The 18758-nt window shown below is 35.6% G+C and overlaps 1 protein-coding gene across 1 annotated transcript; it reads right to left on the bottom strand.

Moving 5' to 3' along the window:
* Positions 1-744: 744 nt before the first annotated feature.
* On the bottom strand, positions 745-18162 carry LOC123307548 (pregnancy zone protein-like). Its single transcript, XM_044889906.1, has 25 exons — positions 17945-18162; positions 16086-16267; positions 14958-15205; positions 13560-13676; positions 13154-13387; positions 12317-12745; positions 11853-12044; positions 11518-11790; positions 8303-8537; positions 8003-8118; positions 7791-7848; positions 7709-7735; positions 7524-7626; positions 6870-7092; positions 6605-6810; positions 6277-6359; positions 6106-6221; positions 5136-5286; positions 4846-5078; positions 3010-3277; positions 2794-2948; positions 1932-2144; positions 1572-1809; positions 1190-1429; positions 745-1002 (listed from the first exon to the last, which is right to left on the bottom strand). The coding sequence occupies exons 1-25, from the start codon at positions 18022-18024 to the stop codon at positions 866-868; spliced, it is 4557 nt and encodes a 1518-aa protein (XP_044745841.1). The 5' UTR covers positions 18025-18162; the 3' UTR covers positions 745-865.
* Positions 18163-18758: the final 596 nt, after the last annotated feature.

The raw sequence follows: 18758 nt of genomic DNA on the forward strand, positions 1-18758 counted from the left end.
CTGAAAAAATCGTCTAATAAAATTCAGAACAGTTTTTCTTATTCGCCAATTGATTTTATTCCTATTCAAAAATTGAATGACAAGTCATCCTGGAGAATCAGCATTCTAAATGTAACCATACCCTACCATTATTCATCAGATGAAGGCCCGGTACTTTCACGTGCGAATAAATAAATTTATTCGCATTTATTAAGTCTCATTCGTAAGATTAGTAAAAATGCAGTCTTTTCACTTTCAGATAGTGTTATTCATCGAATAAATCTGTCATTGAAACTTAATTAGAAGAGTTTATTTGTCATAGATCGAATGTCGGTACGTCATTATTCGTTGAATAAAATTTATTCGAAGGTGAAAGTACCGGGCCGAAGTGAAATAATTATGTTTACCTTGCTTTTATGAGGCTGTCTGATAATGAAGAAGGGACATATTGGTATTTATTTCATCCATGTTTCTTTTTTAACTTGGTCATCTTGAAAGTTTTATATTACCGATTTGTGCTGAAATGGTTCAGTTATTAGTCACAATAATGAATACTTGGAAATAAATGAAAGGAATATTCGAAAAAATGTAATATATCAAATTTACATTCAGTTTATTATCATTCATATGTCAGGAAATCATTTATTACTATGGAAAATATTCATTCAAGAACAATGCCACAGAACCGGTGTAATTATTGAAAAATAAGCATTAATTTGCCCATATTATTAATTGATTTAGGATAAATAACAAAATTTAAATCAATTAGCTAGAAATAGTAATTTATTTTCATATTGTTCACTATTGGTAGTATAACATTACACTAGAACTAAACCATCTATAATACTTGAATATGTACAAAAAAACGTTGATAGCATTCTGAGTATCAAACATAATCCTCCAGTTTCATGGTGTATGTTGTAGTTTCGATATCTGAAGATGTTGTTTCATTATCATAGCTCGTATTGTCTACATAATCCCATATAGAGAGAGTTGTTGGGGATTGCGATTCATTTTCAATTTCTAAAAAATAAGTATACATACATATATTATATTGAACTACGAATACGTAAAATTCTAAATAGAAAATCATTTTACAGCAGAATACTGAAGAATATAATAAAAATCAAACTTATATGGAACAAACTATTAATAAGTATTTTATAAAAAGTAAGTATCAACAAAGGTGATACTCTGTTTTGATATTCACCTGTTGTTGTACTGATCATTGTTGATTGTTCTTCAGAGGATTCATTACAATGCTGTATTGTGTATAGTTCGACATTTTCAATCTCTGGCTTGTAATAATCGTATAGCTTAACCATACTATCTGTTCTTCTTTCAACAAACGTGTCTTCGTTTATGCCGAAAGTGAAACACCTAACTTCTTTGTCCAATTTCGTAAAATAGAAAACAACCCTGTCTTTGATCTCCTCAAACATCTTCACCTCTAGAAAAATTCAACTGCATTAATTTTTTCTTAATTGCTGGTTTTTTACATGTTGTCGAATTTTTTAAGTATAAGTGAATGCAGTTTGGAGTGCCTTAACCCACTGAATAGGGTTAGGAAATATGAACTGAAGTGAACGTACTTGATTCCTCTTCAGATTCGGTCAATTTATACAGAGAAGCCCTATCTGCTATATAGCCGGAAGGCAAAGTCACATCCAAAACCGCCATGTTTGAATGTACATCAGGACCGGAGTAGGAAATGCATGGTGATAATGTTGCTATGGAACATTTATCTACAGTAGACACGGGTAACACTTCTAGAGCTATCTTGAATGACTCGCTTTTAGGGACGTTCCTCAAGTAGTAGCTGAGGACCGACTGAAAAATAAAGTTTACCAATGACACCCTAGATAATTTGTGCCTTAGTACTGAATTAAACCTAGTAAATTGAATAATTCAGGTGTTTATCAATTTATCAAACCATTAAACTTATTTCTCACCTGTACTAAAAGACAACCTTCTCCTCTTATTCTTACGTTGATTTCATTATCAGTGGCTTTAAGGGTTATCTTCTTCGTCTTCAACCTATCGTCATCTTGGATCTGATAATTGAGGTTCTGTCTTTCTGCCTGAACCTGAATATCCAGGTTGATTTTTCTTGACGATATGGCGATTGAGTATTTCGATAAGGCATCCAAAGCCACTACTGTATCCTAGAGAAAAATAAAGTTTGCAAACACAAAATAATCCCCTATAATACATCACTGGATTTTTGTTATAATTAAGTATCTACATTTGTGTGCCTTATAAGTATTTCAAAATATCGAAGGGATTCAGCACGAAAGTTTCAAATAAAAAATTATTTTAAAGGTAAACAAACTAACAAGCAAAACAGCTCTGAACCAAAAATCAGATGGGGTGATTGAAAGAATGAATAGAATATATTGGAGACCTAGAATGGTTCTTCAACCCGGGGAGGAGAATAATTAGAAAGTGATAAAAACAATGATTGAGTGGTGACTCATTGTTTCATATAAATCGATTGGCAATTCACTTTATTTCGATCACCTAGAGTCTGGACAAAACTACCAATACGGAAGGTTGGGAGTGAAGATACAAATTTTGACAAATTTATGGCAAACTATGATGGAACCGATGAGGTCATTTTGGCAACACTATCGAGCAGCGTCCAAAACCCCTTTTCTACGCCTAAAGATTATTTTGTAACCTTAGAGCTCTTGTTTGCATGGAAGACTACTCTTGAATTTCCACAAGAAATAAACCTCTAGAAACTTCAGTGCACTAACAGCTTGTTAGTGGCCTTTTCGATGTCTCAATTACAGTTTTTTTTTCGATACTAACCTGCGTTGATTGAAATCCTCCACGTGGGCCGATCTTTGATGTTAGCCACCTCACTATTGAATGTGCGTATGCCAAATTCTCATTGGTATTATACTCTAGCAACGTTAACAGCGCATAACTTGTTACCTCTATTTCTGTAGCTGCAGTACCACTATCTGCCATTAAAAAAAAAATGGAAATATAATCTCCATGTTTGCTCGATATTTTTCGTCTTACCTTTCATGGACCACCATATCATATTGTTCTGCTTCGAGGCGACATTCAACAGCCTCTTCAATACTTTGTTCGCCTCGTCATACCACTTCATTTTATAGAGAGCGTAGCAACTGATGGCTAGTGTGTACTTGTCAGGATCGCTGTAACCCCTTATGCAATATTTGGCGTTCTCGAAAACGTTTTTCGGAATATCAATACCGGAATCCAATAAACTTATCATAACGTAAGACGACAAAGCCGAGGTACTATTCTCTGTACTGGTGGCACCCTGGAATTTATTGTTCTATAAGTTGAGAGGTAATTGAGGGGAGAAATACTAACTGACAAAGAAATTGCAACACCCAGAAGGAGCTGTTTAAATTTAAAATTTTTTTTTGGTAAAACATAGCTAGGAGTAAATGATTAAAAATTAGAGAAAAAAATCGTGAAGGTTTTTTCATGTGAAAATTTTTCGTAACTTAAATATCGTAGTCGTTTTTTGCAAATTTATTAAATTTTACAACAAACCAGCTGGGAGGAGATCCAATGTCGATGTTTAGTTGTTGTTGAAATGCCTAGAGCACGTGTAAGCTAGGTGAATTTGAAAGAGGTCGAATTATTGGTCTACGGGAGGCGGAGTTGTCATTTCGAGAAATCGCTAACCGTACAAACAGAAATTCAATTACTGTTATGAGATGTTGTCAAGCGTGGTTCGATAATGCCCAAAATCGAAGAAGAGTAGGCACCCGACGTCTAAGGGGCACAAATGAAGTTCAAGATCGGCGTCTAAGACTTATGGCCATTAGAGACCGATTTGCGACAACTCGATCTTTGGCTGATGAGTGGTTAGGAGAACAAGGCCATACTGTAACTCTCCGAACGGTTTACCGCCGTATAAGGTCTTTTGGACTGCAGCATTAACGACCCCATCTTGTGTTACCTCTTATTACGGTTGAGCATCGCCAGCAACGATTACAGTGGTGCAGAGAACGACAACATTGGAATGTAGAATGGCATCAGGTCGTCTTGATGGCCGAAGATGGGTTAGACGACGTCGGGGAGAAAGACGTGAACCTCATTTTGATGTTGAGCGTCATGTACACCGGACAGTAGGCGTTATAGTATAGGGAGCTATTGCACATGCAAGTAGGTCACCTTTAATCTTTATTCGGGGTAACATTACAGCGCTGCGTTACCTTCAAGAAATAGTGGAGCCATATATTCTTCCTTACCTTAACCGGCTCGAGAATCCAATATTTCAGCAAGATAATGCTCGAACTCATGTTGCCAGAGTTAGTTTAAACTTTTTTGAAGCGACCCATGTGAATCTTTTGCCATGGCCGCCTAGATCCCCCGATCTTTCGCCCATTGAGCATGTTTGGGAAATCATGGGTGGAATGCTTGGAAATTTACCCCAGCCCCCACGGACTTTGACGGCTCTGAGACATGAAGTACAGGTAGCTTGGGATAGTATGCCTCAAGAAGAAATAGACCATCTTCTTGCATAAATGCCAAGACGTGTTGGGGAGTGTATAGATAACCGCGCTGGATGAACACATTATTAACAAATTTAATTAAAAAAATTGTAAACCCTTCTTTTCTTCTCTCAAAATTTTAATCATTTACTCCTAGCTATATATCTATGTTTTACCAAAAAAAAATTGAAATTTAAACAGCTCTTTCTGGGTGTTGCAGTTTCTTTGTCAGTTATCTTGGAATGTTTGCGGAGGTCACTGAGAACCAGATTCGTTGAGTTACTCTTATATTTATATACACTAAAAGTAAAAAAACCCTCCTCAAGGTATCCCCTATCTCTCACTTATTCACAAATAGAAAAAAGCCAGTTAAATGCCTCACCATATCCTGAAAAACGTGTAACATTGTATCGAAGCAACCATTCTCCAACTGATGAGTGTATATCCAAGAAACAGCTCTATCAACGACCCTCTGATCAATGTAAATATAATCTTTCGCCAACTTCAGAGTTTTTACAACAAATGCTGTCAGGAACATGGAGCCAAAATTGTCGTGATAGCCAAATGGCGAGAAAGAACCATCCTTGAGGGCATAATTCAATATTTTGTGGTAACCTGAAATTTATTGGGTTGGTGAGATTTCAGATGGAAATTACTTTATTTCCTACTCACCAATCTTCATGTTCTTCACCGCTTTTTGTCTGATGGGTGTTTCGAGGCTCTTGATCGACTGTAAATATTTGACAAGGTAGAGATTGGGCGCCATAGTGGCCATCACCTGCTCACCACATCCGTTTGGCATTTGGAGCAGGTCCTCCAAGTTCTAAAACATGTATGAATGCTATAATCAGAAAAATATATCCAGGGTCCGAATTACACCACCCTTTAATCGGTCGCACAAGTAATTTCTCCAAAACCGTTCCATTTTTATTGAGAAGGTAGTATTTTTATGAAGATTTAACTTCCCTTACCCTCAGCTCCCTCTTTCAGATCTATTCAATAAGAAGTGTTACTTTCTTCATCAATTATATTGGCCAATTGAATCACGATTCGAAGAGTAGATGTTTCAATTTTGAAACTGATATAACAATCAACAAATGTTACTATGTATCTAGATACTCGATCGAACTAGCTAACCAGCACCACTTGGATCATCAACAGAAAGTTCATTCCATCGAGTAATACTAGATGCTGTCCATGGTTTCGTTCTGATTTGACCTCGTCAGAGCAACACAACTTACACCTGTATGAAAATGAATTGATTGGCCCTTTATTCGATGTCAAGAGAAGCAATGATGTTTGAATAAAGCCTAGCGCCACCTGACAAGAAACGAGATTCAAATCAATTATCCTTCTCAACTCCCCGTCGATCGCTGGATGACAGCTGAAAGATTTTCCTGCAAACTGATAATTGGAGCAATTGGATGAACAACGCCATCTTCCCTCTGGAGGTTAAGAAGGAGAATAGAATTGGATTTGATTTCCCGTCAGGGGGAAATTGTTTGAATAAACCTTTTATTCAAACATCATAGCGTTTGTTGACTTGGAATAAAGTGCCCATCAATCATTTTCATCTACGTCTGAGTTATGTTGTCTAAATTTTCATGTATTATGAATTGGTCAAGGTATCGTCATATCTCACCTCTAAAGATTGTCCTAATAAGTCTGCGTTCAAAGATAACTTTGCCTTGGCAGTGTTTGGTACGATATTGTCGGGTACCTTGATTTTCCACGAAATATTCGATGAAGTGTACAAATCTGCAAAATTTAAAAATTGAACTAATTATACTAGTACACATATTTCTCCGATTACCTGAGTTACAAAGCAATGCAGATTTTGTGGTTTCAACAGGATATCCCTCTGGTTCAATAATCAAATTTCTGACTACAACGTCCCTAGAAATTGTTGAATAATACTCGATTACTCAATACATTTTATTGCCAGGGTCATGATCAGAAGTTTTAACTAAATATATAGATAAATAACATCTTCATTAAACGCATTAGAGTAACTTACAAAGTGAAAATATAAAGATAGTTTTTATGTCTGACTATGAATTTAAGTTGAAAAATTAATTTCATTAACGATATTATTAAATATTGAAGTGAATGTGGTAATATCAACTAGTAAGAAATAATACCTTGTATTGATTATAGTTTCTGGTCCGCAATGACCAGGAAAAAGTGCGTCCACTTCTGACACTACAGTAATAGTCGCCTTTCCCACCTCATTTCCTGACAGAGGAAACACGTGGGTTATAGTATCGGTCGGTAGAATACAGTAAGATGCGCTGCTCTGCGAACTCAAGAGCTTAACTCCATTTGAATTCCCTATAGTGACCTTAATCTAGAACAACAATTACATTCAGCCATTATGGTGACATTCAAAACTTTGTATTTCCTCACTGGTAGGCTATAGGTCATGTAGTTGAAGAGTAATATCCTCAGATGCAATATTTCACCCCTTTTTATCGAGTAGGGTGTTAATATGTTGATGAAAAATGGTTGAAAACTAGTTATATCTGTCGGTGTGCTCATTCCTAGGCCCTCAGTTGGTGAGACACATAAAACAGTCGTCTTCCATTTTGTTATGGAGTGAGGGATTTCCGCTGGGACTTGTTTGTAACTCCTATAAGAAAATGTTTGAAATGGATCGAATGTTATCGATTTTTCATCTACTTGTGCCAAAGTCAACTAAGAAAATTTGTTCAGATTTTAATTCCTTATCAATGCATACTTATTGTAGGAGATGAGTATTAATTATTTTGTATGCACCCATGAATTTTCTGAAACCTATCTCTAAAAGGTGTTGAAGATGGAATGTGAAACTTTGAATTTTTTACAAATTCAAGAATCATTGAGGTATTCCCACAACAATAGACGTCTTGCAAATTCCCAAATTCTTTGTCTCGTATAACTATCCTTCCAACTGGATTATTCAATTCGATCGATATGGAGAAGTAAAAATTGATCTACATTGATTAAACTTTCAGCTTTTACGTTCCATCTTCAGGTACATGACCCCTTCTCCTTTTAAACTCATCTACATATTATACTTACCTTACAGGAGTGAGTTCCCACAGCCAAGTTTCAGGAAAATAAGTTCTTACTGCGACCACTGCGTCATCATCGTGCACATTATAATTGTCAGTCTGAAACGGAGCTAAAATGGACTCAATGTTTTAAAACAAATATATTTGTTTGGATAGTCTCTATAATATTCAATTCATTAAATATCTGGGTACCTGGACTATAAAGGGAAACCTTAGGACCTGAAACACAAAAAATTAATTTACTAGACCTATTCCGAAGAGATCAGTTCCTTACCTGTATAGCATGGCTTGGTTACTACTTTCAGATTCGTTATCACTACTGCTCCAAATTTCTGAAAAAATAGGCTCTGAGTTAAAATCGCAATTCACTCGAAGCAAATGCCTCACGCTTAACATATTTTTCAAAGTGTTAGTTTTCTTTCTATGCACGGAGGTTCTGAAAAATATTTGAGGCAAAGATTGATCTATGATTTGAGGTATACTTACAGTGAACGTATCATACGAATCGAAATCTTCTGAAAATGGATAAACGTATCTTTTTCTTCGTCTCTTTCTGGAACTCCATTCAGTATCAGCAGTTGGGTCAGTATAGAATGAAGGAACTGAAAATCATTAAATATTAGGCTTCAATGTTAAATGGGAAATTATTCTATGTAGATAACTGAGAATATTATCGATGGGGAACGCAATTTTTCACAATTTTGGATCTCAGTACACTCTACGATTTATGAATATACACTTACGTCACCTGGCAGGAAATGAGACAAACCCAATTCATTTTCTCACCTTGAACATTCTTCTTACTCGGTGAGACACAAGACTTTCGGTTAGAGGTTGCAGGTGGTGGTTCTTGATGTAAACGCCTCATCAGAGAATATGCATTCAAGTGGTCAGAAGCACCCATGAACTCCACTGATGTATCTACTGCAGAGATGGCACACAACGATTGAGTTGTTGTTTTGATGTTCAGCATTGCTTTAGTTCCTGGATAAATCCTAGTATCTGACCAATATGCTTGAACCTAAAAAGTTGTTGGGTTCTTCTGTATTATGTTTCGATTAATTTAATTTATTGTGAATAACTAAAAGGAAATAGCGATTTGAGTCTCATCTTCAATATACAGAGTGTGGCATTTGAGTGATGTATGCTCATTAAATAGAAAATGTTTTGTTTGTTTCCTAATAAACACAGATACGTAGAAAAAACGTTGCATTTTCATTTTCATACGTTTTATCCTAGTTTCATAGGAATGTTACCACTTCACGCCGATTCTAGATTTGTTACACGTAGCAACTGTCCTTTTTGTAATCAGAATTCTATGGAGAACTGACGATGGAAATTTGTTTCGAAATTACGTTATTGAGACATGAATTCTGTCTCAATCATCAATCATTTTCCATTCATCCCTGTTTTTACTTCTATGGACACCAACTATCAATTAAAGTTTCCATTCATACTCTTCAGATATAACCCATAACGAGCTAGGACTCTAACCCAGAGCTCCGGAGTGTTAGTCAGGTACACTGACCGCTACTCACAGATTACAGAGAATTTGTGCCGCTACTCCACCTGCCAGCGACACGATGAAGAGATATATAGTTTTATTTTCATTACTTCCCTTTAGAACTCTTATATGAAGAAAAATAATTCGAGGACATCGCGTATGATTTTAGTTTATCTATCGGAAATTCAATAAAACAGCGTTAATGGTGGGTAATCGCTAAATTCAACGTTGATATAACGTTTCTTTTATCCTATTGATTAAACTTTGAGAAGACACGATAAGTACACCTTTAAAAAGGTGGCTAAAAACGCGGGTTGTTGAATTGTTTCGCATTCATCGTTGATGTAAATAAGTTCGAAAAATACACTCCGTCGTATCTTTCTACTCCTATCGTTCTTTTAATCGAGTTTACTGGAAATGATTCGTTTAAAAGAACGAGGAGTAGAGAAAGGCGACGGAGTGTATTTTTCGAACTTACAGTCGAATCACAAGTGTCATCTGTGGGACGAAGCACAAGTGTCACCTTTGGGACGAAGCACAAGTGTCACCTGTGGGACGAAACACAAATGTCACCTGTGGGACGAAACACAAATGTCACCTGTGGGACGAAACACAAATGTCACCTGTGGGACGAAACACAAGTGTCATCTGTGGGACGACGCACAAGTGTCATCTGTGGGACGAAGTACAAGTGCCATCTGCGTGTGAAGAATAAGTGTCACCTATGTGGTGATACATACGGCTATTTAGATCTATAATAAATTAATATTTATTTTCTGATTTATAAGCAATAAAATCCCATAATTCGCATTATAAAGGGTGGTAACTTATCAGCTTTTCTTCAAAATTATATACATTCAGTGAGGAGTAGAACACATCAAGACAGCAAAAGGTATAGCAATCTTAGATATATCACTTGTTTGACTAGATTATATTTCCAATACACAGCTGAGAACCGAATTATAGAAAATATATTATGTTATGCCAACAAAAATGTCCATTTCTGAATCATGTAGGTTTATTGGTTAGATATTTTCATTCAGAAGAGTAATCTTCTCACGAGGGATGACATTTTCTATTGTTTATAATGAATCCATCCCCCTTTTTTGATATCTTCATCGCAAAAGTACTTCCGACACTTAAATCGATTTGGAGTGGATTCTTGTGGTAAGGTTTTTCAAATTGCCAAATTTGTTACGCCAAAATACCCTTAACACTCACGCACGCTTTATTTGTTTTTCCTTCATGAAAAATTGAAACTTAAAGACATTCTAATCGTCTGTCACCAGGAAGACAGTATACTCATCCAACCTCAACTGATTTGAATCAAAATCCCGTTCTCCCATGATCGCTAGCGCGTCTATTGGCCAAAATATGAACTACTTATTGGTAAATATTTAAGGGGACAAATAATCTGCAAGCAGCAATCGTTCTCCTCTCTACTCTCCATAAGTGTCACCTGTGGGACGAAACACAAGTGTCACCTGTGGGACGAAGCACAAGTGTCACCTGTGGGACGAAGCATAGGTGTCATCTGTGGGACGAATCACAAGTGTCATCTTTGGGACGACGCACAAGTATCATCTGTGGGACGAAGCACAGCTGTCATCTGTGTGCTACAGTGACTCTATGCAAGTCACTGTAAGGCGCGGTTCTCACTGGAGCGATACGATAAGCGATGCAACATGAGCAATCTTTTATCGCCCGATGCAACTTTTATCTTCGCAACACGCCAGTGAACACTGAAGCGATACGATAGCCAAATTAAGCGCTTAATTGTCAATCAATTACGAAATTCTATGCTATTTTTTCCGATTTGATTCTCAATCACATTTCTGTCGCTGAAGCGACCCGACAGCTGTGTCGCCCAAACCGACGCGATTTCGATATTTATCGGTGTAGTATCGCGATCGCTTCAGTGTGCACTGAATTAGTTGCTTCCATTACGTTTGCACGGCTATAAGATATCGGTGTCGAATCAGGGTCGGGTTGCTTATCGAATCATCTGTCGCATCGTTTATCGTATCGCTCCAGTGAGAACCGCGCCTAATGTGTGCGAAGCATAAGTGTCACCTATGTGACGATCAATGATCAGAGAAAATTCACACCACTCATAGAGCGGGGTGTTTTACATCGATGGGAAACATAAAGGGGTGTTCGTTTTTCACCATTGGTGAAATAGTGGATACTTTCGATACGTAACCATTTATCACGTGATGATTTCTCTTTTTCGAATTTGAAATGAAAAAAATGATCTATTAACTGGGATGTCAGATCGCCCTCTTTGGCCCCATTCGTTATATTCGAAAAATTTTGGGTGGAGGGGGGTTATACCTCCACCCCAACTGGAAGGAGAAGGCTATTTCTCGACCCAGGAAAGAGCTACTGGTATATACCGTTCTTTCGAATTTAGAATTTTTTTTCGGTAACAGAGCTGCTATTCAATCCTACCCAATTTTGCCCACCGTGTACATTGATCTAAGCATCTTGATCTTACCTTATTTCGAAAACAAGGTCCTCTATCGATTTCTCTGGTTGCTGATATCGTTTCACCATTGCTACCTATATAAAACAACAGAATTTGATATTTCCCAACGATTTTATTATCCAAATTGAATCTAAGAACGAATTTGTCGATAGTGGAACCGTCTGTGTTGTACCTATGGGGAGTTCCAATGATGTTTTTCAACTCGCTTTTATAGTTGAGTGTTTTAGGTTGAATTTTCTTCGTTATTTTGTTCACTGAATACAATTCACCCTTACTCTTGATCTGAAACGTGTATTCGGAATGTATAATACTGGATAAAATATGTAGTGGAAAGAGATACTTACCACAGAATAAAAAGTTACATTATCGTTATTACGTAATCGATCTGTTGTGTATATCACCAGTATTTGTTGGGTTGGTGCACATTGTTTATTCAGGGCAATATTTGGTCTAAGCAGAATATAATCGTTCAAAGAAGAGTAAATTCTTACTACCAGTAAACTGTCCCCTATCAAGGTATGGTTCAATGATCTGGCCTTAAAAATTAAATGCGAATTGTATATTACGCTTATGTCTAAACAGTAATTTTCTTTAATATTAATAGTTGCTAAATGGAGATTTACTCGAACTTTGTAGAAACAGAGTGGATTGTGAACATTACACTTTCATCGATGAAAGGAGCGTTATAGGTGGTCAATTGAAATTCGAATTGCCATTTGAAAAGAAAAAGTGGTGCAGAGTAGGGCATTTAACAGAGGGGTAAGTTGAAACATCCTGTATTAAAAAAATTGGCATCAAAATTACTCACAGTTATCGTCATATGTACAACGGTACTCTTCAGGGGCAATATACTGAAATAGGTGCTATTTTCAGCACCTATTGTGAAATTTCTACATTTCTCATTATTCAAGTAGTTCCAACTCTTTTTGATGGCTACATTGTAACATATTTCGACCACGTGATTTCTGATGTCCGTGTGAACGTTGCTATATTGGACCTTTCCATGATAGGGCAGTCCTGGCTGAAAAACATTCTCGGAGACAATCTTCATGTGATATTCCTTCAAATCCACTGGTATTTTCACATTGTCCAATACTATTTTATCGGTTCCATATTCAATCACGGTCGCAGTGACTGAAAGCTGTATTTTCGGATCGTACATTGGATATTTCCTCTTTATATCCATCAGATTCAGCTGACTATTTTTCAGCTTGAATTTGGCACATCCGTTAATCATCTGTGAAGTTGAAAATTAATAAGTGTTCAGTCTTTCCCTGGTGATATTAATATTCAAGAATTTTTTCATGTAATATACACTGAGTTATTCAAGGAATCAACAAAATAATTATTATTATCATTAATTGTGAGAAAAATTCTGCCATGACATTATTATTTCAAATGACCTGTAAGGTCACACCAACACTTTCGCCAATTTGTTACCCACGCACATATATTACAAATTGGCGAATGCGTTTAGAAGTGTTCCTAGTGAAGAAGGCCTAATATTTTGAATAGGCTGAAAAGTTTTCACCTTATCCTGTACAATCAAGATGCTAAGTTTCAGCACTTCCTCAGTGTATGGAAGACACACGTGAACGAAATTTCATTGATAGGATAGGATGCATTTCAGATCATTTCAAATTACCTGGTGTATTTCGTAAAGAGGTTTCATAATGCCACCCGTGTCTGTCACTTTGACGAAGGCTTTTCCCTTGACTTCCTGTTCGAAGTTGTACTTGGAACAAACTTTCAATTCCAAATATCTGCTGGAGTAATATATCACTTTCGGGTGGGAAATATTTATGTTGAATCTTGGTAGCACGTATTTGCTCACTTCAAAGTGTTTGATTTCACCGTTTACTTCTACCCTCCATTTGCCCTGAAAAATCATGAACCTATAATATATAACACCTATAGGGGTGTCGTATGACACATCATTTTGAATTATTTTCAATTCTACATATGAATATGTTGAAAAAATGTTGTTTGCCGTTCGTTTCGATGTAAAAAACTCGCTAGAAGTTGAAATAGAAATGAATGTGATAGCATACCGCTTTTGCATCTTTATAAATCGAGTGTTCCAGTTGTACCAGACCTGCAGTGGTTGAGATATTTTCCCAAACTGCTACAGAAATATCCAACGGATTTCTGATTCTCACTTCCGGTATCTAAAAGAAATGCTCACGTAAGTTGTCGATTATTGATTAAAATCCTTCTGAAATGAGGAAATATATATAGAGAAGCAACACAAAACCCCGATTAAAAAAGGAATGGGTTCTTTCCTAAAGGTTCTTAAAAAATTATTCTTCAATTTTTGAAAATTTTATCTCACATAAAATTGAATTTTAAATATTCAACTTTCATTATTCATTGTTTGAATAATGCTTTTCATTTAGGGTTTTCTGAATTGACAATCAGTAGGAATTTTTCGAACAAATTTACAGTTCGGAATTAAATTGTTAGCTAACACCGATTGCTTGGTGGGCATGTCAAGTAGGTGAGACTAACATGTCCTAAAATAAATGTTGCCTATAAAGTCGTAAACCATGGATACAAATCCAAAAATAACAGCCAGTTCCATATTCAACGACATAAGCTCATTTTTATATAAGGCAACTTCATACAAAATTACAGAATTCTCCTTTGAAATGTACTCTAAAGTGACTTTGGTTCCATGAACGCATCTCTACGTTTGTTAAAGCCAGTCCAATGTTGGATATCTATCCTAGGGTTTTTCATTTCAGTAGGAAATTTGTTTGTTGTATCAAATTCGCCAAAATGAGGGAACAGAGGGTGATTTATTAAGGGTGACGACCAAAATTGATAAAATACCAATATCTTCAGAACTATGAGAGATACGAGTTTGCTGTTTTTATAGATCAATAGGTTCTGTATTTGAAATTTCCAAGAAAATATCATGAATAGGGCCAGTTGCATAAACCCGCTGATTAGTAGTAGGTTTTCTCCTGTAGGTAATAGGATATCCGGGATACCCTCTGTATATCGGCATCGCTATCACTTTCGACCGGTGAAGAGGAGCTTTATGAAAAAGGACATTTGGAGCTCCGTTTTACACCAAAGCTTATGAATGTTTCTGGAACCTATTTCTTCAATAAGGTTCTTCTCTCTAAATGAAATATTTTGCAAAAGAACTATTATATTCCCGGAAGGACATGCAGGCAGTTTTTTACAAGACGTTTCAAGTATTATATGTGAGCAATATAGCTTGCTGGAACAGTTTTGTCATATAGAAAAACAAACTTTCTTCCATCTTCTCTAAACGTATGCCGGTGTAAGATTTTCAATAGGCTTACCATAAAGTTGAAGATTCAGCATGTCTTATAGCTGGATAAGCGAATCATCATAATGTATCATTAAAGGTGACATTGGATAAACTGAACATCCCAAACAGATTTCTTTATCTTTATCTACCTTATCCGAGACCTTACCTTGTACTGGTCAGGTGGAAGTAGATCGTCGTCCAAAACAAGAATTCTCAACCTTATCTGGTCACCCGGTTTGTACATGGTGCGATCTAGTCCAATGAAAGTGTGCATTTTATCGGGATAAACCAGGACAGGGTCCTGATTGTGGGATCCATAAACAATGCCATCTAACTGAACCTGAACTTTCACACTGACATACTGAGGGGACTGCTTGTTGTGTGTCGGCACTCTAACATGGAAGCAGCTGTATTCTATAAAAAAGCAGTTTAATTTAGGAAATAGTCATGTCCAAAAAAACACAGTGGTAGACATAACTTAATGAAGGCACAAAGTCTTACTCAAGTTACTCAACACTGATTTATTCACATAGAACATGTCTTAGACGCATAAAGGGTTATTTTTTGACTTGAACATATATTTTAATAGAAGATTGCTGAGATCAGAAGACACACTTTTTCCCTTCATCATTCTTTCATCATGATTTCCTAACAAAATACCACCCATATCTTTCAGTTTCTTCCATTATGACCATTACATACCAAAAAAGTACCCATAAATTCTAAAAACCCAACTCTTAAATCCTTGAATGTAAGTTGAAGGCTCACCTATGAATATTTGACCATTTTAAAAGATAAAAGTATTCTTAATATTTTCTCGGATATGCGCCATTTTTGAGTAATTTTATATTTAAAAATAAAAATGGCAAATGAAACCTGTCATTGTTTACAATGGTCTATCGTCGCACAGTGCGTCGATGTGAAAATAGTGTAGAAAAATTGAGACACTGTTTCGAAGGTGCTTCTGATATCGTTCGTTGACAAATTGCTATAATTGACTGAGCAAACAACATAAAGAAGGCTGTATAATGCGGTAAAGAAATTTTATGAATATTTTATTCGTGGATGAGTTTCTGAACTTATATTGAATTTTTTGCACTTGAATCTCGTGTGTTTTTCTGTCAGAGGGTATAACTTATCAAAAAATGACCCATTTCAAAAAATAACACGGAAATCCTGGATCAAATCCAATTGCAAAAATCTGGATATGATGAAAACAACATAACTTTGAAAACATTGAAGGAATATAAAATTGAAAATTATACTAAATATTAGTGTAATTTTTCACACCTACCTAGCTCTATTATCTTGTCCGTAGAATAATGAGTATCTTTATACTTAATGTCCACTTTTATTCTCGATGGTGGTGATGCACCATGAATTGTTAGGCACACCAACTGTTTTCTTCCAGAAATCAGTCTCTGCGGCATGGTGAGTAAAAACCCAGGCTCCCCAAATCTCAGTTCCATTGCCTCTCTGCAAATAATGAATATTCTCAGGAAGGGGCTATTTTTCTGGAGATAGGATTTGCCGAATGGTTAATCTGATAAGTAGTAATGAAAAGTGAGTAAATATATGGGATATGGATACATAGAGGTTTATCCATATAATACCATATTTCAACAATTTTTAAGGAATTTGTTAATGTTAATGTTAAGTGTTCCAAGGACATTGTGACCCAGTCCACCGACAAATAAATAGATAACGCACTATGAGATTTCGCATGTCATAAAACTCTTGCGTGTGTACCAATAAATATCGATATTTTCGTATGACCGGTATCTGAGATAAAAAGAAAATATTATAATAATTTTTAGAGGTGAAATTCAAGGCGATATAACTCCTAAAAAAGGAACCTCTCGGCAAAAATAAAAAATAGGAGTCTCCTTATTTTGTCTCGAGAATCTGTGATCAAATATATTGTTGCATTTATTTTTGGACACATGTAGATGCCAAAAATTATAAAACGCGAGTATTTAGTTTTTGTCAAACCGAGAAAATTTTTCATTTACAACTCGCGTTCGAGTAGGCTGTGGAATTTTGATAGTTGATATTTTGTATCTAAAAGTATCGTTCAGCACCACATTATTCTAAGATCTAAGAATTATAAACACAACCATGATATTATATTCTCTTCTCCTAAATTTCGATATGAAAACTTTTAGATAAATTCCTAGCTGATTCACTTAAAATTTTAAGCGCTTTTGCTCGATAGTTTTATCAAATTGTTTACAAATATCCGATATCTTCAATTATCCATTATTTGGGAAGCCCCTTAGTTACAGCCTTCCAAAGATGAAACACATGGAAAGCAATTTTGATTTTTCTCTCAGAAAACTTACGAAAATAAAATCGAGCGAAAAAGCAATCAAAAATATTTTAGTGTTGTTCCCTTTGCCAGGACTACAAAAAGCCACCCCTAAAATTTATTTCCCAAGAAACTTTTTGCCTTATTCATAATATGTTATACCAGAGAAAAAGCAATCAAAAAATATTTTAGTGTTGTTCCCTTTGCAAGGAGTACAAAAAGCCACCCCTAAAATTTATTTCCCAAGAAACTTTTTGCCTTATTCATAATATATTATACAATCGAAAAATTAATTTTTGATAGCTTGATTTATTTTGAACAAATGAAGTCATTCCTCTTCCTGAAAGTTTTCTCAGGAAAAGAAATTATATTTATCAACAGGTAGGTAGCGTATAGGCTGGAATTTTCTTCGAACTAAAATTTACCTAGTAGGCGGATATCATTCGGATATTATAGAGCAACACCACCAAACATTTTTCAAGTTGCCTTGTCGCTCTCATAAAATGTCTGTTCAATTGTCTTTCCTTCTATTTTCTGGTTTCTAACAAAAAATTAACAAATATTGCTCTTCAGGTGCTATCTTTAGGGACTTCTCAAAAACAATTCATATGAGGAACCCACACTATTTTTTGACAAAGAATCACCCCTTGAATATTTTCGCAACCATTCATATACAACAATTTCGAAGAATTTTGTTGGTGTCGTGGTACAATTAATGCCAAATTTAAGCTTCTGGTTTATAAAACACATAGTAAAAAATTTCCCACTGGATCGGAACTTACAGCAATTTTGATTGCCAATAATTTTTCAAAAGAGATCAACCATAAAGGGATAGGTCAACTCACTTAGATATCGTGACATTATTGCTGGCCTCAGATCTCAGTACCAATACCAAAAACAGAATTAATACGTCCACAACTTCCATATTCGCACCAATCACTCATTGATAAAAATTTGATCCACGCTACTTTTCAACAATGAATGGTTTTGAGGATAACTCAAACACATCCGCTGCATTCTGCCTCTTATCGTAAACTGCACGTTTAAAAAATTAACTGTGACCTTTGCCAGATAAACGATTTTTTCGTATAAAGGATGCCTTATTCGAGATGATAAAGAGCTGCATACAGGAAATAATATTTGATGGGCGATTTAGAAATGCACGCAATGTTTACTATACATTTCTAAAGCGACATTCTTGGAAATGATGATTGCAACACTCAATGAATACAATATGTTCCTTCATTGCCTTGAATTACGGCTATTTCAAAGCTTACCGCAGGAATGATAATGATTATTCAGACTTCGACTTCCAGTTGGGAATGCACTCGAAATTATCATTATTTTTCGAAACTCTTATTTTTTGCTCATTTATAAGGAAAAAATATTGTATCAATTCAATTCATTTCATCTTAGCAAACTAAAAACTGAAACTATAGATAGAAGAGTTTTCATTTTATTATTGTATTATAATATATTCTTTTGACAAAATTCACGAAACAGCATATATTGCTAATCTTTTTGAAAAAATATTTTTTTTTTAATATCTAAATTTTGATATATTCTAATGGCCTGATGTCATAGTCTCAGATATACAGTAGTGCATCTCTCCACCAATTAAAATTTAACATTGGACTGAGCCGTCTGAGGGTGCAATAT

The sequence above is a fragment of the Coccinella septempunctata genome, chromosome 2 (genome assembly GCF_907165205.1).
Source record: "Coccinella septempunctata chromosome 2, icCocSept1.1, whole genome shotgun sequence".
NCBI lineage: Eukaryota > Metazoa > Arthropoda > Insecta > Coleoptera > Coccinellidae > Coccinella > Coccinella septempunctata.

Coding starts and splice junctions, on each gene's coding strand:
- LOC123307548 (XM_044889906.1), bottom strand. CDS start 18,024: ATGGAAGTTGTGGACGTATTAATTCTGTTTTTGGTATTGGTACTGAGA. Junction 6,222..6,276: donor TGCATTGCTTTGTAACTCAG/GTAATCGGAGAA, acceptor TAAATTTTGCAG/ATTTGTACACTTCATCGAAT. Junction 3,278..4,845: donor TACACGTTTTTCAGGATATG/GTGAGGCATTTA, acceptor AATAAATTCCAG/GGTGCCACCAGTACAGAGAA.